The sequence below is a fragment of the Amphiura filiformis genome, chromosome 3, assembly GCF_039555335.1.
Source record: "Amphiura filiformis chromosome 3, Afil_fr2py, whole genome shotgun sequence".
NCBI lineage: Eukaryota > Metazoa > Echinodermata > Ophiuroidea > Amphilepidida > Amphiuridae > Amphiura > Amphiura filiformis.
This window is the reverse complement of record NC_092630.1, coordinates 11308332-11334831: the sequence shown is the minus strand read 5'-3', so window position 1 is coordinate 11334831 and position 26500 is coordinate 11308332. Positions and strand designations below refer to the sequence as shown.

Genomic DNA, 26500 nt, shown 5'->3' with positions numbered 1-26500 from the left:
TATCATCCTTTTCTTCTAATTCTTGGAGACACCTACTTACCAGGTACAAAAGACATGAATAGGATGATATTCTTTTCCATATTCATTGCTCTTACCTTCTCTAATTCTTGCCTTCCTTCAGCAGTATTGCACAGATTAGCCACAGTACGTAATGCAATGGGCTTAACAAAATTTAAAGCAGCTTGTCTACAAACTTGTAATAAAGCCTGGATACCACCTTCCTGTAAACACAAAAAAAGTACTTTTAGTTAAGCATCCTTTCATTTCCAACATTTTAATAACACTGTCATTTGCACTTAAGGTTGGTCTGAACCCTGGAATTATGGAAACTTTCGGGCCTCATAACTTCTAAATTGTTGGTCTAAAGTATATAAAAGTATACATATTTAGAATGGCAAAGACTTGATAAGTTCATCTGAGAGGTTAAATTTGGGCCAAAATGGCACTTTTGGCCCAAAATCCCAAAATAATGGTTTTGGCCCACTTCTTTTTGTGCACCGTAACAATAAAATTCTTGGGCCAAAATTTTTTTGAAACTAATTTTTAAAAACTAGATCAAAATATCTGGGACCCGTTTTTTCATTTTTTTGAATTTCGACTAACTTTGAGAAATTTGCACCAAAAATGGTCAAAAAATGCTGATTTTTCAAAAAAAATCATAAAAAAGCCCGATTTTGGCACAAATTTCAAATATTTTTGGTTTTTTTGGTCGAAATAAAAAAAAATAAAAAACGGGTCCTAGATATTTTGATTTAGTTTTTAAAATTAGTTTCAAAAACTTTTGGCCCAAGAATTTTTTTGTTACAGTGCACAAAAAAGAAGTGGGCCAAAAACCGTTATTTTTGGGATTTTGGGCCAAAAGTGCCATTTTGGCCCAAATTTGACCTCACAGATGAACTTATCAAGTCTTTGCCATTCTAAATATGTATACTTTTATATACTTTAGACAAACAATTTAGAAGTTATGCGGCCCGAAAGTTTCCATAATTCCAGGGTTCAGACCAACCTTAATGTACAGTTATAAACCACTGTGCCTTTTAATGTGTATTTTTATATTTTAACAACTGATTCATTAGTTTCTCTTCTGTACCAATTACACAATTTATCAGAAGATTATGACCTGGTATACAATTAGATACACATGTGTCAATACATTAATAATAGAAGCAGAACTAAATTTAAGTAGCAAAGTCTTATTAATTTGTTAAAATAAGTTTCTATTCTACTTTATTCCTTTCTATCTAGATACTTTAAGCAGTACCAAATTAACAGGAATGGTTTGGTTTTATTTCTCCACCCACAAGAGTAAACTGGGCTTATGACTACAACCTTTGGTAAGTGCTATGTGGCATACATATGTGACACAATATGCTCCATGGGGGCCAAAGGAAGCATTTTTGAAAATTGAGTTACTATAATTATTACCTTATATATACAATAGGCTATTAGATACTGAAAACACCAAAGGTCTAGCATACTTGGTTCTAAAGTTCTGAAGCTTTGTGATGTATATTTTCTTATGTATCAACTATTTTATTGTTTTTTACTCCATATTTTTACCTTTATCTCAATTTCAAATTTGCAGCCTTTTGGCCCCCATGGACCAGATCATGTCACATATACACACATGCCCATTGCATTCATATTATTCCTACTCTTCCTTATAATAGAGGTTATGCATATGACGCATCATACCGTAAATATGACGGACTACTCAAATGCATTCAACAAAAGCATCGTCTCACATATATAACAAATGCACTGCGATCAAATAGGTTGATGACAACATTTGATTGAATGGACTGCACTGCGTCATGATTACGGTGAAGGACACCGGTGCAAATCCTTTGTTTGGAGCCAATCAATAAGTTCATGCACAACCTCTTTATATGTGCTGTACCTCAATGGTCAAGTTTTATCGCACAGGCTTTACATGCAAAGTTAATTATTAAGTATGCACAATCCTGGAACCTAGGATTGAGTGCAGATATTAGAACCTGGGATGATCCATCTTCTCTTTTCGAATAGCTCTGACACTTAACATACACAAGGTTTACCCTTCTGAACAGAGGATCACCAGTTTCATGTGACTACCCGAACCCCAAGATGCCGTTCATCTACACCTGTGTGTGCTAAGCAGAGTGAGAAGGAATTCTACACTGCTTCACAATCAGACTAATTAACTCTGATAATAAACCAACCTGTTCAACATCAATTTGCGATGATATAAGGCCTGGCTTTGGTATCAATTAGGCTATGTTATATTCCAACCCTTAACCATGCAATTCACATAAAAATGAAACCGAAAAACGTAATGCAATGGGTGCGATAAAGCTGAAACTGACCTGAGCGACAATTCTTTACAATTCAGTACTATTACAATGTGCAAACTGCATTCTTACCATTGAACTCACAAATATTCATATATTTGTATAATAATTAATTTCTATCTACATGTATGTTATATTCCAACATTGTGACTCTTATGTTAACCCTTCGTCTAATATCAAGTAAAACTGAAACTGACATGAGCGACAAGTATTCAGGATTTTGATTCAATCTGGTGAAAGCATGTGGCCTGCATTCTTACCATTTGAACTCATAAACATTCATCATTTGTGTCTATAAATTCCTTTCTATCTATGTTATCTTCAAAAATTGCAACCCTTAATTATGCTAACCTTTTATTTGATATCAAGTAAAACCAAAACTGACCTAAGCGATAAGTCTGATAAGTCTGCAGCATTCGCTTCCATCTTATGAAAGGTGTGTCCTGCATTCTTACCATTGAATTCATCAATATACAACATTCAACATTATATGTATATAAATTCTTTCCATTTGCCTGGAAATCGCCACGTAGAATATGCTTGAAACCAATGGTAGCAAAGTAAACCGAACTTAATGTTGTAATTCCTTTCTATGATATCTTTCAAAATTGCAACCATGTTAACCCGAAAACTGAAACTTACCAGAGTGATAAGCCTGCAGGATTGAATTCCATCTTGCGATAAGGTGTGGACCCATTGCACTCATAAACATTCATTATTTGTACATAAATTCCTTTCTATCTATGTTATCTTCTGACATTTTGACCCTTCACCCCTGAGCACTACCTGCCAATCTAACATTGCATCTGATTGGTCAAATACATGATATCTTCATTTTAATCACCAATCAGAATGGAGTTTTGAAAATAATTCACCCCAATTTTTTTGTGTTGTGAAATTATTCTAACAATGTTGCTGATTGGTCCAATTGATAATGAAAACTCCTTTTTGACCAATAGGCAGGTAGTTCTCATGGGGTTAACCATGCTAACCCTTCATTTGATATCACATGAAACTGAAACTGACCTGAGCGATAAGTCTGCAGAATTCGTTGCCATCTTGTGATAGTGTGTAGACTGCATTAACTGCTGTTTTGATGTTGTATTCACTTGCTGCCTGCTCTATGCTGCGAACCAAAGCCTGTACGGAAAGTAAAACATGACAATATTACATATACTATCTGCATCCTTGTTGTGATAGTACTTTCAACAGTTTATATCCAAATATCTACTTCTCACTTTTTTCAACTTGAGTTTCATAAGTGATTAAAAATTTGATTCACTTAAAGAACAGTTCTTCTGGGGTGAACCAAACCTTCGGGGAGTGAAATGTCCTTGATCATGTTAAGAAAATGTTGCCAAACAAATGACCCTGGTGTGGTATAAACATAGGCATTAGCTAAGTCACTATAATATCACTGGTTAATTTGATAACAAGGCAGGTTTGGTTCACCCCAGAAGAACTGCTCTGGTTGGGCTTTAAGCTCAAAAAACACAAAGTACAAGGACCTATTCTGCTACAAGCTGGTGAGAAAATGAAAAAATCTGCAATTGCCCACAAAGTAAAGTTGTCTTATAATTTTTACTAAACTTGATGTTGCACCTCTTAAAGCTGGGTTCAAATGGGCATTATTAGGAAAGCATTATAAGCTTCATTCATATACACTTCTATATCATAGCAGCCAATCAGAAACCTGGTTAGAAAAGTATGTGGAGGGTATGTGTATAATGCACTGATTGACTACTTTTCCTTGAGAGCTGATGCATATATATTTGTTTATATTTTCCGCCAATTTCTAGTGGAAATCTATAAAAATAGCAAAAATCTCTGGATTTTATTTCTTGTGTATGATAAAGGTTAACTACTTGAGAAAGTGGGGCTCGTGCATTAGACGCATCAACATGTCAGTACTCATAATAATTTGATTACCATACCGGCACATTCCCTTGCTTTTTTTCAAGTTGGGTTGTGTACCGGTCGGGATTTGTGTTTATTTGTTGTCATGTTTAATTGCAACATGTACCTTGGGTTGGTAAACTGTTCATTCTTTCTTACACATAATTATTTTGTACAATTTCGCTCAACAAGTTTTACGCAGTTATTAACCTGTAAATACTGACCAGTGCTGTACGGTGCGACCATTTTAGGCGCATTGGCGACTAGATTTTTTCTGATGCGACTAAACCTTCAATCCATGGCGCCAATGGCGACCAACTGTTGAAGCTTTTAATCGCCAGCAAATGCAAAACATGTACATATGGATGATAATATAGGATAGGTCAAAAGTTTTGATTGTTTTAAGCACTCAAGATGGTGTCAAAATCAAAAAAAAACTTTGAATTTGATGGAGCTTTTGGGAAACAAGAAGGATGACGATGAAACAATTAAATCAGGGAATCCTACAGCAGTTGATACTTTTAATGAACCTAGTAGAACCTGGAACTGGAAATGGAAGTAAGCCTAAAAAAACTTTAAATTGTTTTTTTACTTGGGAGCAAAATGTGGGCGCCTAAATTGATAAAGTTAGGAGCCATTGGCTCCTCAATCAGTTTTTGCACCGTACAGCACTGATACTGACTGATGACAACTTAATATTATTTTTACAAACACACTGCCACCATACCACTAACCAGCCACCGTAATGATGCATATGGGGTACTATATGTGACAGACACTATACATAGCCACACAAACAGAATAGGTACAACCACAAATACAAGAAAATATGCGACACCAAATTTATGATGCAGCATTTACGGGAGCAAATTGAACGCAACATACCAAGATTAAGTTTAGCTGTTATATAGAATCTTCCCCTCAATTTTTATTTAAGTTTTATTCAATTTCATTTAAATTTTAAATTTAAATATCTTTGTGATTGGAAGTAAACATTATAGGCTATACTGGTCAGATCAAAGCATTCTAGCAGAGTAGAAAAAACCTTGGTTAAATCACCCCAAATTGACACAAAGCTGAATTAAATTGCTTTACACCGCTACCATATCATACAATGCAGCAGTACTTGCTACACCTGCTGTGCCCCTCCATGTTAGCAAATATCTGTTAATGTGGAATGCCTTGTACATACATGTACTGTCAGGAGGCTACATTAAGTAATGCACATAGCAGCTGTCGTCAATATTAACTCATATCTTGTGTATTTAAAAAAAATTAAAATATTAAATACATTTATTGTGTCTCTAACAGTTCCCTTTACTACAGTCAACTGACATTTGTATTAACGCTATCATCAAGCTATAAAAAAAGCACAAGATAAAGACAACTAATTTGCGTCTGACATTATTTTTTACCCATCAATCAAACTCGGTTTACGATTTGATATAATCATATTTCTGAATGTAGTGTGAAAAAGTATCCCCCTGGTTAGTTTTTCAATATCAAACTTACAGGAAAATTTCTTTCCTGAAGGCACCATGTCAACAACACCTAGAAAAGTTAAAAGTAGATTGAACAAATTGGTGGTGTTCAACAATGTTTTAATTGACATAAAATTATATACTGACGTTTCGTACAAAAGTACTTAATCAAAGTGAGAAAATAGAACATGTCTGCGAGCGCGGTAAACAAAATTTCTGAAACGCGATGTTAAAAGGTGCGTACTGGAAATGGCGCAACACGCAAATTAACTTTTACCTAGAAAAGTTGCTTTTTGCCTGGTAAAATTACCGACATTGTTCGCAATTTTCTGCGATTCCTTTTCTCTGAAGAAAGCACCAGATGAGCACTTCCCACTCTATGTGCAACTAACCAATCTGTGGGGAGTTTGAACATCATACCTGAATTAGTTTCTTTAAATTATCTCTGACTTTAATTATATATGATATAACCTTAACTTTTTTTTAAACAAAAACCAAACAAAAACTATAATGCAATAATGGTGTGGTGTCATCGTTGTTTCATACAACATTGCATTATAATACATATGTGCCCATCCACCACAAACTGGTCGTAAAGTTGGCATTTTCCATTTTGAGATACAATCAAAAACAGTATATGGATTTCTATGTAAAATATATAGGAATTTGACCTTTGATGAACCATAACTTCATTTCCAGATGTCTGATGAAGCTGGTTGAGGTGTCATTTTGAAGCTGAAAGTGCATTCTTTCAACATCTGCAATAAACAGAAAATGATCTAGTGCCGACTTTACTACCACTTTGTGGTGGATGGTCACATATTGTCTGTCATATTTTGTCTCTTTTAGCCTACACTGGTTAGTGCAATATGCATACCAAAACATACCCAGTACTAAATGCAGCAAATGATTTGAAATATTCAAAGTAACCTATTTAATTGCCAATACCCAGAACAACCTCTAAACTAGCTCTCAATACTTTGCCAATACACATCATGAATTTGTTTAAATGGTTGCAACTGATAAACAAGCCCAGCTAAATTAATGCTGCTAATTATTAGAATACAGTTCACCTCATTAATTATGTTTTTCAAAGCCAACTCACTGCAATTTGAACATTATATTCATTATATGATTGATTTGATCCCAGGCGAGGTCTTCCACAACTTTGAGGTGGTCGCTGAATCACATAAACAATTAGCTACATGGAAAAATTCACATTAATAATGGATGAAAACCACTGATCTTTATGCTAATCAAACTTTAGTGAATGTGTAAATCCAAATTTAGACTCCATCGCTGAGCAACAAGCGATTGGTTTCTTGTCAATGAGGTAGTGCGCTTTTTGTTGTGTTGGGAAAAGTGTGCTATCTTATTGGTTAAATACTAATCGCTCGTCGCTCAGTGACAGATTATAATTTCAGCTTAAGTGAAGCAGTTCTTTTCTGCTCTCCATAATGATGTTCTATAACATCTTTTACCTAAACATTCTTCTTAAAGTCATGATAGTTCAGTCATAAGTCAAGCAGAGTTACTGAGGGTTGAGGTCATGAGTTAAGTATACTCCTTCATGTATCTCACTGATATTTTCTTCTTTTTTACCTTGATTAGAGTAGCTTGCACCATATTGACCATGTGTGTGAAGGTTCTACCTAGCTCTCGTAATATATCAATTATGGAATCTGTTGGTGGTACGCTGCCATTCTTAACATCAAAGCTGCATAGAAAACAATAAGAAGTGTTTTTGATCAAATTTTATATGAGATGTTGATATATTAGGGGCCGTCCATAATTTTCGCCACTTTCACTTACGTACAAAGCGTACGTAAGAGGGAGGGAGGGGGTAGAAATCCTGGGCATGTGTACGTAAGAAAAATGGCGATTTGTTGTAGCAATAAAAAAATGAAAATGAAAAATTATGGTGTTTTCTAATATTTTATTCATAACTTAACCTAAAATTGTTCAATTCGTTTAAATAACAATTTCTATAAGATGACATGCAAACAATGATTTTCCCTTTAATTTTTAGTCTAATATATAGTGGTCCTATTTTACATTGTGCTTAATTTATTTCATACCAAAATACATTACAAAAGTATTTTCTATCTGCGCTATGATCAATGGCAGCAAAGGCCCAAGTGTGGATTGTCAGTGTTGCAAAAAAGACATGAAACCCATTGCAAGAACATACGCCAGACATGCCGAAGGGATGTCCCCTTTGGTTCCCGGGGGAATATGATGTGGTCCCGGGGGTTCTTGAAAAGAGAGTATTGGGATGTTCAGCAGATTTTGGGGTGCATTTGTCATTTAGTTTAGATTCGGGCTGCATTTTAAACTATATTTTAATTTATTGTTTGATCTCGTATTCAGGAAAATAAAGGAAAAAAGGATGTTTTTCAGCATTTCTCAACGCATCCGTAAAAACATTAATCCAGAACCAACTGTCCTCCTGGAACACTAACCCTAACCCTAATCGAACCTTTAACCCCTACCTCAACCCAACATCTCAATTTTGCTATAAGTAGTAGGTCTACTCATGGAAATCCTTAGCCATTTTATTTGTAATGAACTCGGGAGAGGGAGGGGTAAAAGTTACGTGCGCTTTGTAATAAGTGAAAATGGCGAAAATTATGGACGGCCCCTTACTGGGCGTCAACAAATTTAATAGGCACAAAAGATACTCTTAGCAACTTTGTTTGGGTAAAGGTATTTAAGTTAGGAGTTAAAAAGTTAGTGTTAGAGTTCTTTAATCTTGGTTTGGGTTATAATGATTAGGAGTAGGGTTTAATCTACACTTACATATAACATGGCTGAATCGGTAGGCCACTGATATTAATAAAAGTTCTGACAAGCAGGAATTTGGTTTGGTAGTGATAATTTATTTTTCTTCTTTCTCCATAACATCAAAATACATAAACGATAACTCAGAGCGACCAATAATGTGTGTTGGCCCGATGAGAGTTTGAATGAGAGAGTGAGAGAAAGATTTTTCCTGCACCTGGTTTTTATCGCCGACTTCCTATTCATAAACAAATTTCTTTTGATAATAAAAATCGATTGGAATGACTCGGCAGTTTATCTGGATTTCCCAAACAAGAATATCCTACAAAAAAGTATGGATCCCCCATCAACATGCACTGTTACATACAGGTAGGTAAGGGTCAAATTAGGATCACGGTAACACTTGTCATTCAGTGAAGTAGGGCCAAGACCTGGCAGGCACTCAAGTTTGGTTTGGATAGGGATTTATGTGCTCCTTTGAATTTGAATGGGGATCCATCCATATACCAACTTTCCGAGAATTTTGTACCCATCTCTTTTTCAGCCAAAGTGAGTAAGTTTTCACAACTTTCCCAAACTTTTAGACAAATTTCAAAAATTTTGGCTACAGTTAAACAAAATTGGGTTACTTTTCAGAAGGAAAATTTGGTAAACATGATCTATTCACAATTGGCTTAGAAAAAGAGATGTGACACATTTTTGCGACACATTCCTGCACAGTAATATTTGTTCTGAGTACCCCACATCCCCCAGGTCAGGATAAGTATTCAGATACAACGAGAATAGTGAAACATTTCCTTACAAATTAGTCTTGCATGTTCATTTGAGAGAATTGAAATTTGTGTCAGTTTTAGCGTAATTCAAACAAGACTCACCTTTCTGCCTGTTTCACCAATTTTGTACACTCATCAATTACTATTTGTTGTTGCTGTAGACAGACAAAAAGACAGAGAAAAAGCATGATATTGGAATATATTGGTTCATTTGCTCATTTGTACATGTACAGTGTGGTTCTAAAACAGTACAACCCATTTTCAAAGAATTTTGAATGAAGGCTGTAACTGCAACACAATTAAGACAGTTTTGGATTGCAACTGACTTTCATTTACAATTGCAAAGTTACATAGTCAAAGCAAAATTAGAAAACAAAAATTCCCTTATTTTTTTCCACGTACAATTGTCAATTTATGTGGTGTCCATAATAGGAAGATTCCGAAACAAACAAATTAAACTGGGTTAGTTGCAAACAAACATGATTTTTGCCCCATTATTTCACTTTTTTGTGGCTTAACCTGTATTTGATTTCAACAAATCATACAGCCTTTGTATCGGCGCACAGAATAAGAATTCCTAATTTCCTATTTTTCATCTCCTCAAGGTCTAAGAACAAAATTGTACATTTGTTGGGATGAGTGGCCTTTCTTTTCCTTGTTCTTTTTCTTCAATTATGTTTTTTTCTTTTCTCTTCATCAAGCATACTTATATAAGTTTGTAAGCTTGGCTTATAAGCATTTTGCTTGAGCATGGTCCCATCAGGACCCAAGTGTGTGTCTTCTTCTTCTTCCTTATTTAGTGCCTCCCTTATATGTATGAGTATTATCGCACTGCATACAGACAAGCTGTACTTATTTTTACTCTGGAACTTAGAGTAGATGAGTGTATTTTTGAAGTACAGTCAACAGTACCAGGATGATCCCCTGCTCTTTTCGAATAGCCTGTGACGTTCTTTAACATGCACACTACATTAATGTGAGAAAATATGCATGTACACGGGACCGACAGCTTAAAGTGCCCTCCGAAGCACTAAGCAAGTAGAGTGAAGTGCCTTGCTCAAGGACACAAAGAGCCAGCCGAGCTCAGGCGGATCTGGGATTCGAACCCTTGACCCTTGGATTCACAGTCCAACGCCTTAACCGCTAGGCCACGCTCCCCCACCAACTGGTTTAAAAACAAATACAACACTTGAAAGGAAAATTCATTTAAACTTACCTGGAATAAATAGAGTGGCATATTTGGTATAAACATATTACAGTCTCTGAGTAACGTACGTATCTGTATGCTGAGTTCCAATGATAATAAATGTGTGTCTTGCCATTGGCTGGATTCCAGTTGATAATACAGCTTGGCAAAGTCTGCAGACATGGCTTTGGCTCGTTTTCTTAAAGCATAAATATTTTCTGCAAAATAATATAAAAAAGAATTATTATAGTATTTGGCAAGGTCCTACAGCAGTGTCCAACTGCTCTTCCTGATTATCGCTTCAAGAGAACTTTCAAGAGAAATAGAATGCAGCTGATGATGATGTGATTCAACCCCACTTTTGTGTTTGTACTGTAAAAAGTGCCAAATTGCCAGATTGTTGAAGAACCTAGATGATAACTATTTCTATAAATTGTCTCTAAACATGCATGATAGAAAAGTTTATGTCCTTTGCAATTTCATAGACTCTGAAACCTACAGAACTATATAATAGTGTCTCTTGTCTCAAGTTTCAAATCGCGCACTAACATAATCCCACAGGACATATACATACGAGTAGAATTGCAATTTGTTAACAGGATTAGGTTAGCGTATGCGATTTCAACACTACCACTGCGAAATCCAACATGGTGTTACTCTCAACTTGAGACAAGACACACTAAATGATTTAATATAAATTAACTTTTAAACATTCTGTTTTCTTCATAGAGAACAGAAGGGGTAAATATATGAAATGTGTGATTTAGCATTCAGTGAAAATGACACTTATTGAGCTTATAATTATATATATTTGCAAACATTTTATGACATAGGAAGCAATTTTAGACTTCTACGCTACTTAAATTTAGCGTAGAAGTCTAAAATTGCTTCCTATTTACGTTTACCGCTACTTATGAATATACATCATTATATTTTATGACATGTACGTTATCCCTGTAAATCAAGTGTAAGTTCGATCATAAGGCTTTGTGAAATGGGCCTTGCAGCCAAACTTGAAAAAAAATTTAGTACATTGTTAACCATCTTACTATTTGTGTAGTATTGATATCATGATCGTACCTTGCATATTCATCATCAAAAACAGGCTTTTTTGGTTTGACATCATATGTCTCAGGTGTAGGGTAGCAGTCTTCATGTTTTAAGGCACATCTGTGAAACCAGATGCACTTTTTTACTTGATTTTTAAGATGAGAAGCCTCAGTAATATGTTGATATGTTCGTTTGAAACTTACTTTAGGTCATGAGGTACTACTTATAGGTTAATACATGCGTATCACTTGTTGAGAGTGAAATTGTACAAAATAATGCACACGTACTGAGATGTTGATGCGTCTAATGCACGAGCCCCGAAGGGGGGAGTACATTAGACACATCAACATCTCAGTACAAGTGCATTATTTTGTACAATTTCTCGAGCAACAAGTGATACGCATTTATTAACCTATTTCATGCACGAGAAAAAAATCCTGTGATTTTTGCATTTTTGTAAGAAAATTGTTATTAAAAATTTGGAAAATGCAGGCAAATATAAATGCAACAACCCGCAAGCAAAATGAACGCGTCCGAAAGCACTGAGTGCGCGCCCGTGCAATTGTACAACATTTATGCACAGCTAGTAATTTACTAACGGAGGCTCTGATTGGTTCCCACTATCTAGGAGTGTATGAATAATGAGTACAATCCTACCTTTTGTATTAACAGTAATCTTGGCAAGGTCTGATGTTGAGCTACGATGGGTTTAGCTTGCAATATACACATACATTCACTCTCAGTCATCATGCGTAAGTCTTGCATCCATCGCTGCACTGGCTTCATTTCTGTCACGTGCATCTCTGACACGGATTCCAAGAGCCACTCCCCCAAGGCAGTCTCTTTCCCTTCCTTCATCTTCCTGTAGAAAAGTAAACAAGAATATATTGGTAGGATTGAGAAAGTGTAAAATGGCTGCCACATGGACAGTGATTTTAGTATGTAATTAGGCCCACAATATGTTGGAACTCTTTATTGCTGCTCTGAGAGTTCAGTGAAATTAGTATAACTATGTTTGATGAGAAGTATAAACCTTCCTCTTTCCCCTTTCCCTCCCCCATTCCCCCTCAACTAATGTTGGGGAGACTGGAGAGTCCAATGTCAATGGAATTCCCCTTACCCATGGATCTTGCTTTTAGTACCGAAGAAATGGTGGTGGCTCTAACAAATATCAATCATAATATTAATAAAGCTATTAAGCAATTTCATAAAGATGTTTTTCACATATTTTTTATATTTTATTAGCAATCTTCACCTTTTATCAAGAGACTGATGATGGATGAGTCATGCTAAACCATAGACCATAATTACATATTAATTGCATATTTGATTTCAATAATATGAATTTAAAATGAGAATCATAATGGGCCAGATGTGTTCACACCCAGTTCATGGCCAATCATCGCACTTTTGAACTGTACCTGTTTCAATAAAGAAGAAAATTTAATGAACAAATAACTATTTTATGAAGCCTATTAATATAAAGCATTATAAGCCCACTTCTTGATGACAATAAATTTTCAAATTCTCTGACATCAGCTTAGAATGGTGTTACTCCACATGATTCTGTGTGACAAAGGAAGATTTGTAATAAAAATAAGGCAACAATCAAATTCAATGTTGATACTAATACTACCATATTCATTCCATTAACCGCCCAGGGTGCTTAACAAAATCATTTTGGGTGGGCGCTTATTTTTTACATTGTATAAGCCGACCATACGTAAAAAAGGCCCAAAATATTCATCCATCCTCAGTGTGTCATGTTTCAGACCATGATTGAGATTTGCATGGGCAGATAATAAACTAATATCAGTTTGCTTGTTGTAAAGTCACTGGGTGGGCGCTTATAGGGCATGGGCAGTTAATGGAACGAATACGGTACATTCAATCTTTCCATGCTTTCACTCAACTAATGCAGATCCAAAACTTCTGGGAAAATACGATGAAATACAAATTCTGTGACCATTCAATTCAAACCTATTTTGAACACTCAATCTTTTTCATCCATCCCAAGTCACAATTTTGTCCATTCACTGTGATTCACTCCATATACACACTTCCACTTACTAAAAGTAGATTGAAAACTTCAGGGAAAAATCTGTGACCATCAAATTACTTTTGAACACTCAATTTTTTTTCATCAATCCCAAGTCGCAGGTGCTTCTATTCTTGTTAAAATAAAGCAGTTTCCATTTGACTTTCTACCACACGTTTTCACTTAACTAAAGTGGATTCACTACGGGAGGCAATCCACACGCATCAGGAGGTTTAATTTTATGGTCAAATTAAAAATTAAAATTCCTTGACTCTTAATGCTCTTCTTTTTTATTTTCAATTTCGTATTTGTTTTCTTTTGCTTAACTTGTCACATTCTGTAATGGAATCAGTAATGATGGGCTCATTAATAGAATGACTCCCTCATTAATAGTATGACTCCCTGCCTATGTGGCCATGGAATCAGTAATGATGGGCTCATTAATAGAATGACTCCCTGCCTATGTGGCCGAATATCTATCGAGTCTGCATTCATGCTAAGTGTTAGCTGTACATGCTACATACATAGAATAATAGACCCTATAAAATAAACGAATGTAAAATTGAAAATGACAGCCATGTTGGGCATATTTGTTTACATTTATAACATTTGGCAAAAGTGCAAAAGCCAGGTAAAAGCCAAAATTGAAAAGCAATAAATTGAAGGGATGCCTAAAACACCAAAACCACAACTTTAGAGAGAGAGAAAAATACAAAAACGTGTTAATCACAGACAAACACATTATTTTAAAAGTAGAAAATAATAGAGCAACTGAATAAAGGATGTACGATTGGACAGCCAGCTTGAAGGACTGATCCTGGAAGTGGATGGGTTGTCAATGGACAACAGTATTTCATTGAGGGCACAGTTTGAGAAGAAGTTAATTTTGCCCATTTTTAATCAAAACTAGATATAACAATTAACATATTTGTTTGAATTTATAGGACACAGTGCACAGTGTCTTCGACCCTATATCTTCATGGCAGGAATCGCCATGGTAGGTTAAATCCACAGCCACGATTAGCCATTTGGTTCAAACCTTTAAAGCTCTTTTAAACTAATAATTAGTCGAGGGACATAACTAAGGCTACTCACAATAGCCGGGTAATCGATCTTGGTTGTGCGTGATTAAGCTTGTATACCCCATTGAGGTCAATGGTCATCGACTTTTATACTGCCTACAGTGAGTGCAGCTGTACTACACGCTGCACGCTGTAGTCCATAACAGGACCAACGCAATATAAAATGGTCAAATTTTGAGTTCAAAGCGCACGGCCAATTTTCAAAGCGCATTCTAGCGACTATCATATCTGTTCAACACGTATTTCCAAGTTTATGAGACCAAATCTGGTTTCTTGAGAAAAAAATCATGACGGAGATATTCATCATTTTCTAACCCGGTATCAGAAGATTTTCGCCTGATATCAAAATCGTGCATAGCAATTCACGTGTATCGATCCCGCATGTATTCATTTTAGTGTCCTTCTGCACCAAATAATTATTAGCCAGGCGGTGTCGGTGTGCAGTGTAGACCTTATAATAAAATAAATTCCACAGATCATGAATATACACCTTGTTTTAGAATTTGATGATTTTGTTTGAATATTTGAACTCAGAAAAGATTAAAAACTCAACAACTGTTTCACAATTGACATTGGTACAGAAATCAATCTTCAAAGTTGAATTTGCCACAGTGGAAGTGGACTCAATTAGCAGTCTTACCCCCAACACAAAAACTTTCCATGTAATTATTTCCCCTTGAATTGATCATGTTGATATATCCATAGCCTCTCAATATGCAATGTTTTCAAAAGAACAGAGGTTCTGAAAACCCCATCAAACTTAAGGGCCTCCTCAAATATTGACAATTTGACAGCTTTCCAGTGTCCTAATTCCTTCTTCAAGTATCTCACTTCACCCTATTGTGATATATTCTATTCTTCTCTTGTGTAAATAACAAAGCAAAATGAGTTTATTTGAGTGTTCATTTTGTGGTAGTGTATGATATGGACTTAGTGGGCCAAGATATGTTCACACTGTAGTCTGTAGGATTGAGGCGGCCTTCTGTCCTCTTTGGTGAAAACAAAACCTGGAAAAAACATGTAAAGATCTCACTTTTAAGAAGTGGCTCATGCTAAATGTTGTTGCTCAAAAATGGTTCATTTCAATGAACATAAAATACCTACCACCCATTTTTTGGTGTTGGTGGTACTCAAGTTTGGTTTGGGTAGGGATGTACTGTTGCATGTTGAGAATCGGGAAGTGTGTGGATACCGTCCATATACCAATTTTACATAAAACTTACTACCATCATGAAGTCAAAATTTTTAGCTAAATTGCCAGAATTTTTAGTTTTCCCAACAGTTTCAGTTTGTCAAAAGTTTGCCAAATGACCAATAATTTGACCCATGTTTGCAGCACCTGAGACCAGGCCCGTAACCAGGATTTATTTTGGGGACTGATTTTGAAGTGGACCTTCTTTTCAAAATTTAGACCTTATTGGACTAGGAGGGGCGAATTTTGAAAAAGTGAACTTTTTCCAAAATTTGGACCTTTTTTCGCCCAAAAAGGCATAAAAAAACCCATTTTTTCGCTCGCAAAACAGACTTTTGGGGTCAAAAAAGGGGACTTCTGGGGCATGAGGCAGCATCCACCCCAGCCCCCTGGTTACGGGCCTGCCTGAGACAATTTGTACCGAGTACCCCCCTAGTTTTTGTACCCAGCAGCTCCGGACAGGTGTGAACACATTCTAGTCTATGTTGCTACAACAAACTATGTAAAGTGTTTTCTTAAAGAAGCAAAAAAGCATATTTGATTTGGTATATTACATAAATTGAATTAAAGCTTGCTTGAAATAGATTCTAGTACACAAGGACAAAATATAGTAAAGGACTGTGAAGTGTGTTCAGAGAACTGGGATGAATGACCCCTGAAGTAAATAACAAAACTCTGAAATATATAATGCATTGTAGGCTGTATGGACACACACCCTATGGACAGGATTATGAGTTGAGATTTATAGAAATTTAATATTTGACAAATGTTGTAAATCATCCTTTTCATCAAACCTTCATGATTTACTTTCATAGATTCTTAAATAACATGCATTAACAGATTTTCCCTACCCATATATCATCTTGAGTTTTGGTTTCATATTGAAAGTGCAAGATAATTTATAGACAACAGCTTGTGAATAACAAATACATGGGTAGCTAATTGTGACATCATGTGAATCACTCCAACCAAAGTAGCAAATTTTAACCAGTTTTTACCATCCCTATTAACCTACTGATGTTGAAATTCCTACATTCTTGTTATAATGTAGTGTCACAGTTATGAGTTATTTATATGTTAAAGGAGTATTTTGTGAAATTTTAGATACCGGTATCATAGATATTGTAGATATCCATGAAAAAAGCTTATTCTCAAAATTATTTGATTCAGATTTTGCGTTCGCGAATTATGCATGATTTAATGTGTATTACACTGCTCCCTAGACATGATAGATAATGTGTTGCAATTTCGTTCTGATGTCCCAGAATGTAATTCAAATTTCACGATATTTTTGCTAAATGAATTAATCTGCGAGAATTTTTTTGCACATAAACATTATGTAGCCAGAGGTTTCCAGTGGTATAAAAACCTCAACTTTTGTTGAGAAAGTGGAAAATAATGCTGTGGATTACAAAATGCCCTTTTAACTTTAATAATTGTTATCATTTTTTGCTCTTTATTTTTGCCATATTTCATTATTGCTGGTGATCTGATTGAATTAGATCATGGGCGCACCATTAGATTTCCAGGGGGAGGCATGGGAGTTTTTTGAAAAAAAACTTTGCCAACTAGTGAGACAAAAAAAAATTGCCCACTAGTGAGATGAAAAGAAAAAAAAAACTGATGAGTAAGAAAACAAAATGCCCACACCCAACTCTGTATAAAGGTTTTTTACATTGAAATTGAAAAAAAATTTTTAATTGCCTCCTTGCACAGCGGAAAAAATGCCCCCCCCTGAGAATCAAATGGTGTTTCCCTTACTATTGCACTGTATTGATTATAGCATCCAGTCTTTAAAAACATTTCTGACAATTTTCAAAAAATGCTTGGAAATAATTTTGAGTTTTTCAAGCTTTTGGTAATTTGGTAACCGACCAACCCTACTTGGAAAGTACACCTGTAGAACAGGGTTGGGAGTTTCCTCACTTAAGCTGCAATTTATTCTTCATCAATATATATATATATCCAGCCCTGAACCTAGGGTGCTCAGAAAGTCAATATCATTTTTGATACATCCTTGGATACAGCAAAAAGACCTGCTATAAATTGGGACGATATACAGACTCCACCCATCCAGATGTACAAGGCACAGTTTTGTATTATCATAACAAGTACTACATCAATACTCAATAGGACTTTTATTACTTTACAGCCCGATCAACACTTAATAATAATCACATATAGATTAAGTATTGATCTTAAAATCGATAGCAAACTAAAAGATCTATACTTATTCTTAATAACATCTGTCGGACAGCAAAATAATAAAGACCAAGATGAAAAAGCATACAGCACTAGTACAGTACACACTCAAGATACCAAGCTCATGTACCCCTTCTACAAAAAGTCTTCAGAATTTAATACAAGCGTAAGGCTTTTTTCCTTGCTCAAGAATGTTTCAAAATATACCAGTATCCCCAAAACCTAATTTTTCATAAATAACAAATGAATTCATTCAAAAAATCTACATTGTTGAATCCTTGCCCCAGTCCAATTTGAAAAGCTACATGACTTGTTTGATTAGAATTTTAGATTCAATGTTAGGATTTGGGTTAGGAATACGATCTTCCATTTCTGGGGATTTTAAACAAATTGAAGACATAAATAAATTTAAAAAAATATCAACTAATTGCTTTTTAAGCTGATTTGACTATTAGGCCCGAGCCCAGAGGATGATTTAAGGAAGCCCCATCATGCACTGCAAAAGTGTTATCACTAGAGTTTCAACTGCCACTTTACTTTTCAAATCCCATTGAATTCTGTGTAAAATATGTTATTTTAAAATTGTCTGTGTGTCATTATTACTTGGTCGATTTCAGAACAAAAGTGATGTGTGTTTAAAGGATAATTCACACCTTCTGTAGATAACATAAAGCATGTTCATAGCGTTTTTGATGTAAATATAACTGTGAAAATTCAAATTTAACCATGCACTTCTATGCAGCATAGCAGTGGTGTCATGTTGCTCACACTGCTGACCTGCTGCACAGTTAACCCAGTGCATGGGGTGTTGGGTAAATCATCCTCTGGCCAGAGCCTATTCCTTATATAAATTCAAAAGGAGCACCATTCTTCTGCCAAAGTGGTGATACATTTATTATACTTTAATATTATATCCCAATCATCTCATCATAATCCTCAATCATCATGTCTGATCCCTTTGATTTTTAACATGAGATGATAGAAATGAGCTTATTGGAAAAATGACCCCTCCAAAATAGTACAGCACCAATTATTATATATAAGTGTCTGCTTGACAAAAATAGATTCTCTTTTAGCCACATAAAGCATTGTTGTCAATACCAAAAAATGCTTATGAATATTTAATAACTAGAGATTTTAATTTCTCTGTTTCTTCCAATTTCCTTCTTAGACATTCATACCCAATAGGAGATGGAAAACAAACAAAGACTTAAGTTAGTGACCTTTTCAGCACAATTATTTAAATACAAATCCTCTTACATTTAGTTCATATTGTAGACCAACTTCTCAGACATAAGAAATCATTTTCTTGAGAGTATTTGACATCGCACTCAATTTTGATAAGCTTTTGAGCAGTCAATTACAATAATGTGATCCTCCTATCTCCTCCTACTTCAGTGGATTTATGAAATGGATAATCCTTTAAACTCTTAATCCAGATTTGGAATTCATTCAATACAATACCTTAAATAGGAAAAGCCTTTCCCTTTTAACAAAGTACTTGTGAAAGAAGTTATGCCAATATGAACACCTTTTTCTATTATCACATGATTTTTTCATGTCAAGCATATCTACGCATTAAACACTGACAAAACTTTGACCAGGCACAAGTGATCTGGTGATGGAGTTTGCCATAGATAGCTGGTCAGGGCATTTTTACAGGACAGGCACGTGTAGTCAACAATCAGGCTTAATACCCTGATCAGCAGTGACTTTAACAAAGTCTTTTATCATGGGTCACCCCCCCCCCCCTCAATACCAAATGAGCCATGGGAAGAGCGGATTGTTTTTGTTTTGTTTTGGGTTTTTTAATCCTGGGGGAATTGAACTGGGACCTCTACAAAGGCAAAGACCTTTAAAACCTGCGTGCCATGCTGCTCCCTGAACATGTTAAAAGGAAGTTCTGGTTTTTTATCAGACCTTTATCAATTTCAACTATTTGATTGTCAACATCATTAAAACATTTATCATTTTATACTGTAATAAACTTACCTGATAGGCATAGCTGCACTTGTTACTTTCTTTGCGGATGCTATAAACCTATATATTCAATTTTGTGTGTGACAAGTCCAATTATTTCATTCTTTTTAAGGGATGGGGTATGAAGCGTTTGGACAGTATTTATTGTGGGACATTAGAGCACATCAGACATATCGAATTGCATTCTGAATCGAAGAATGTCTTTCTGATATAAAATAATTTTGATTTTTTGAAATTCGCAATGTAATACACATTTGATGGCAAATGATTAAAAATTGATATTTTTGATATTTAACAGTAAAGTAAACTTTATAAATCTGATGATATATACTTACAAGTGTATGTAGGTGGGATGAAAAGCCGACGATCAATTGAAAATTTTGACCTTTCATATTGAAGATATGGATTTTTTCCCCAACACACCAACAACAAAAATTAGGTCTTTGGGGGGAAAAAATCCATATCTTCAATATGAAAGATCAAAATTTTCAATTGATCATCGGCTTTTCCTCCCAGCTACATACACTTTAAGAATATATCATTAGATTTATAAAATTTACTGCAAGGACTGTTATATATCAAAAATGTGAAAAATATCAAATTTTAATAATTTGTCATAAAATTTGTATTATATCGCAAATTTCAAAAAATGAAAATTATTTGATATCAGAAAGACATTCTTCGTATTCAGAATGCAATTCGGTATGTCTGATGTGCTCTCATGTCCCACAAAAAATACTGTTGAAATGCTCAAAACGCTCATTCCAGATCCCATAAACTAACTATTCACTCAAAAAATACAATTAAAAAAAATAAAAATAAATCTTTTTCCCAGGAACAAAACAAAATTGAACTCTTGTTTCCTAAAGTAAACAAAACCTCAGAAACTGGAAATAACATTAACATAATCCGTGATCCGTACTAGTATTAACGCAAGATTTATGTGTTGTGTTTGTCACAGACTTCAAAAGCAGATTCAAAACATAACTCCACATTTTTGATACCATGATGCAGAGGCATGATGTGTCATCACAAAACAATGACTCTAGGCTCGTCACAACTAAAACTTTTTGCATGTTGTATAGATAGGGAGCATCACCTGCTACCCCTGCAGCTTATCACATCCCATTTTGTATACATTCCTATGCTGTTGCTGTGTACAATTTTACACTTTGTGAAGCGAGTTAAGTAAGCGCATGCAGATTTCAGAGTTCAAAGATGCCTTATCATATTTTAGTATACTGCCTAATGTCATTGTTTGTTTGTTTTTAAATGGTCGCTCGGTGTGGAAACAAACTTGGATCCTGACATCAATCTTGAACTGATCATGTTTGGTTACTTCTTATAATCTACAAAACTGCTGCTAACATGATTTTTGGCATAATTTAGCTGACCGATTGATTCAAAACTGGAGTACAGCATGTAGCCACCCTGGTCATTTGTCCTGGTTGAGAGGGAATCAGGGAACCTCAAAAGGTTAAAAAATAATGTTTATTCTCTCTTTGTTACAATTTTACCCACAATATTTTGTCATGGAGAGTATACCTCTTCTGCAACCCTGTGGTTATATTCCTGACTGAAAATAGGAAAATACTATATATCACTTCTTTGTTAACTTTTTTTTCTTTCTTTCATTTGTTGTCAATTTTATTATTATCATACATGTAGTGAATAAATTTTGCCCTAGCTTCAATATCACCACGATTTTACTGAGACCAGCAGCAGGGATGTTGGCTTCCATACTGGGTGAATTAGAAAATGATTTGAGTCAAAGTGTTTACCTATTTCAAACAGTGCACTCCATGTATTGAGTATTTCAAACAATTTGCTTGCTATCTGTTCCACATAAGAAAACTTTTAGGGTAAATATTGTGTCAAATCAAATGCTTCATATGATTCACATGTGAAATCTAATTAATATGTCAGTACTCCAGGATGTACTCCTATATGTGAACAGTGGCGTAGCCAGGGGGCAAAGGGGGGCAGCTGACCGCCCTGATATGTAAGATTTAGCCCTTTTTGTACTTTTAGCCCATTTTTGACCATTTTCATCAAAGTTTGCCCCCCCCCCCCTAACAGCTGTCTTGACACCCCCCCTTTGTCCACCCTCGGAAAAAGTTGTCAGAGTTTGAGGCTAAGTAAAAAATTGAAGCATGATCAATTGTGGGTCTTACTGAGGAACTGCAGAAAAGCCTGAACAGAGGACCCTTGACCATCTTACATATCAATACAACCTTAACATGTGAATGCCGGAGGGGGGGTCTTGTTATAGATGGTAGACCAAAAGATTTCTACCCTCCTTTAAAATCTACACAAGTCGCAAAGTCTCCTCGACTTGAATGACTATTATCCATATTCTGGAACCAAAATGATTAATTTACTGTTACTAATAATCCTGCTTTTTGACATCATACACAAAAACTTTTACAGAATGTTCCCACGATTAGAATTATTTATATTCAGTGTTTACTGTGGAAGTGATCCTGACAGACCTGAATTTGTAGATACTTTGTTTTTTCTATTTTTCTTCAAAAAAATATTAATTAAAATTAAAAACGGAATTAATATTGTGTCACATATTATTCAACACGACTGTCAAGCAAAATGTGAATTCAATAAAAGAGGGTTCATTCATACCTGTTGTTTAATAAAATTAGTAACCACAAAAATGAAGTTTTAACACCAGTTACAATACTAACTTTCCCTTGGTAAGAGTACACAAAACAGTTGTCCTTAGGTAGTTTTACAGTGCATTAATCACCAAGGTGATGAGGCGAAACATTTGATATTGTACTCGATTTCAAGCTCAATTTCAACACAAATGGCACAGAGTGTGGGATGATACCGGTAAACCAGTTCCCACTAGGTTAAAGATTCTCTAAGTGTGTAGAAATAATCTTTACATAATAGAAAGGTGAAGAGCATAAGGCCTAAAAAAATATTGTTTGATTGGCGTAACGTAAAAAAAAGTCTGCATTTTTTTAAAATTTTGTACACACATTTTAAGCTGTAAATTGCGTATGATAAAGGCTTTGGAACTTTTTTTTTTCTTTTTTTTTTCAATTTTAATTGTTTTTTTTTGTTTTTGGTGTTTTTTGCCAAAAAATAAGAAGAAAAGTCTAGGGCGGGCCTATTTTTAGGGCCAGTCAGGTTACGCCAATCAAACATTTTTTAAGGCCTAAAGTCATTAATACACTTTTCAAAAATCATTATTGTATTTTTGAAGGTTAAAAATAGCAATGTATCAATACAATTCACATGGATTCACTTTACAAAAATCATTATGTATTTTAAAAAAATAGCCAATTATCAACATAATTCACATTCAGTGATGCTATGTGTCAAAAAACAACAGGAAGCAACCCAGTTTTTTAGTTATCTATCAAATAGCTATCATATATACATTGCTAAATTGGGCTTTTTCATTTCAAATCCACACCACCCCTGTGGAAGATTTTGGAAATATCTTCCACAGGGGGAGAATGAATTTCAAATGGAATGAACACATTAGGCAGCTCCATTTGAATTTCATACATCCTCTGAGAAAGATTCAACCTGAATCTTCACCAGAGGGAGGGTGAGTTTCAAATGGATCTACCTAATGTGTTCATTCCATTTGAAATTCATACTCCCCCTGTGGAAGATATTTCTAAAATCTTCCACAGGGGTAGTGTGGATTTTAAATTACAAATTTGATCAAATTATTTTGAGTATCATTGTCCTATTCATTAGGTTTAAGTTTAAACAGGTAATGCTGTGAATGCAATGTAAACACTATTGTATTTCTCCAATTGCAGTTTGTTGTTCATGTCCATAGTGCCATGAATGTTCACATTTCTTGTTGACTCTCATGGATATAACATATTGTTCACATTCAAAAACGCTATACCATTTTTTCGGTCTGATCATATACCCTAGAAATTACATAGTCTGATGTGACAGTGTTGAGGCAGCTATTTTTCAGACGCATCTATGTAGTGTTTTTTGTGTGAACTTTCAGCTTAACGCTATCTATTTGAACTTTGAAGCTGCGTCCAGTAAAATGCGCTTGGACGTCACTGCCACATCAGGGTGAAAATGATATAATTAATGTTAAAACTGCAACTCCAAATGTAACCTTTAGAAGAAGTATTCAATCTGCAAAACTTTCCATCTAATTTGTGACACAATCTGGTCCATGAGGTCCAAATGGCGGCAAATTTGAAATTGAGATAAAGGCAAAAATATGCGGGCAAAAACAATAAAATATGTCAGAACCAAGTAAATTAGACCTTTGATGTTTTTAGTATTATGATAACCTAATGTTTGTATAAGGTAATAATTATAGTAACTCAATTTTAAAAAATGCCTCCTTTGGCCCCCATGGAGCAGATAGTGTCACATTTTACTTCAAGCTGATGTGTACTACAACTAGCAGCATGTTTAGTATCCTTTACCAGAATTTCTTTGTTTGCCAGTCTCTTTCAGTTCTAACCATGCTAACCACTAATTCATGTTGAACTCACAACTTGTTAATTGTAATTATATCAGGTAAAACGATCTCCCCTACACCAATTTTGTATCATGCTCCCTGGACAACCAGACCCCCACAACAGAAATCCAACCATTGTATCCAAACACAATGATCTATTTGTACTAGGTTAGTGAAGCAACTGAAATTGCATGCGACACAGTAATTAACGCATGCATAGTAATTGTTCATTGGGTCTGCTGGGTAGATATATAATTACAAATGACTGTCAATTAAATCTCGATACAATTTAGTTTTGTGAATAAAGATTCATTTAAAACATAACTGCAGCATTTGTTTGAGGAGGTAAAAACTTCTCTGTGCCCACTTTTGTCATTTGGTTGCAATATTTTTTTCATATTCCTTTACTTTTTGTTACCAATGAGACATATTTTCAGCATTTCATTCAGAATTTAATTTTGCAAAGACCCTTTACACTGCCCGATTTGGCTGTTTACAGCATTAACAGTAAATGCGGTTTTGATTCGCTAATTGAATCATGTCATCGGCTTCGAGCCAGGAGGAAACTTTCCCCACTTCCCCCCTCCCAAATGCAAGTAAGTATTTCCCAAATCTCTAAATCTGATCATTTTATTGAATCAGCATTTTTGTATCTTTTCCAGCCCCCCCCCCCCCCCCTTGCAGGTTCAAGCAACTGTACAAAGTAGATCTTATTCAACATTCACATCTGCTTACGTTCTGAGCCTCAGTCGTTGTCTCAGTCACCCTATGACTAGTAATATTGATCCATTATTGATGAAAAACATTCACCGGTGTTACATATGCAGGATATTTTGTTATGATCACTCCACAAAGCCCTTCTTATCTATAAATGTGCCGGTAATATAGCGTACAAGAATAAAACTTCACAGCTCCAAAATGTATCTCATTTATTATTGCATTGACTTTTTAATTACAAAAATGCCATTGATTCATGCCTACAATAGTCTGTAAACACCACAAAGCTCAAAGAATTATCAAAATGCTCTATAAGCCAATAGTGGCCTGCCAGTTGTGGAAAAAAATGACCACACCCTTTTGGAAAAAAAAGTTTCAAAACTGACAAAGTTACATTTATAAGAATCATAATGTATGTACAGTAATTCTTTTTTTGTAAATACATTTAAAACTTACCTAACAACTCCAACAACTTTACTCATCTCCACACTAGAAATGTGTGTGTTAAAATGTTTAAGTTCCAAATATTTAAAATCCAGGTATGTCCAAAATAGCTTTTAGATGTCCAAAGCTGTCAAGTACAGATACAATATTTAATACCACTATCATCCACCTGACTCTCAATTACCAGTCGATCACCAGTCAAATAGCATATTTGAATCCCAGTCCTGTCAAAATGATTCACTCATGTGGCAATAAGATCAACAAACGCATGGATGCCCTGCCTGCTTTTTCTCCCGAGTCCTGTTCCAACTTCATCTGCCAGCACAATTTCTCAGTTGACATTTATTGACATAAATAGCATGGGAGAATGCCATAGACTCATCTCCAGTTAACCACACACTGATAGCCACACTTTCTGGATGTTTGTGTTTCAAGCTCCGCTGGGACACAAACTTCCGTTTTGTTATTTTTTGACTATTCCATTTTGATCAATAGGTGGATTCACACTCCAGTGACTGGTCTAAACATCAAATGAACAATCAATAAGTTTACCTTGAGTCCAATGGACCTGTGAAAATCACTTGCATTTGTGCTCACCAGATGAGGGCAGCAGTACCGGTCATTGTTCACATGCAGAGGAGGTCTGACACATTTTAGGGGTGCAAACTACGGAAGGAGCAACAGAATGCTAGTTTTAGGTCAAATACGGTAATGGTATTATTGAAAAGCAATGTACAATTTCCATCAAATTTAAATTTTGTTTTTCATTAAAACAATATTATGCTAGGAAGGTCTTCTGTTCATATTAAGCTGAAGCCTAAAGCCCACTATACTATTGTGGCCAAGTACCATGGAGCTCCAAGGGAGATATAACCAC

General features: G+C 35.2%; 1 protein-coding gene across 1 annotated transcript in view; it reads right to left on the bottom strand.

The window, feature by feature from the left end:
* The window catches only part of LOC140148026 (protein inscuteable homolog), a 44069-nt gene extending 18131 nt beyond the window's left edge, over positions 1 to 25938 (bottom strand). Inside the window, 8 exon segments of the mRNA XM_072169861.1 lie at positions 96 to 221; positions 3357 to 3470; positions 7310 to 7424; positions 9364 to 9416; positions 10478 to 10665; positions 12155 to 12202; positions 12205 to 12359; positions 25636 to 25938. Of these exon segments, the coding sequence (XP_072025962.1) occupies positions 96 to 221; positions 3357 to 3470; positions 7310 to 7424; positions 9364 to 9416; positions 10478 to 10665; positions 12155 to 12202; positions 12205 to 12359; positions 25636 to 25661 (825 nt within the window). The 5' untranslated portion in view covers positions 25662 to 25938.
* Between the last annotated feature and the right edge of the window lie 562 nt (positions 25939 to 26500).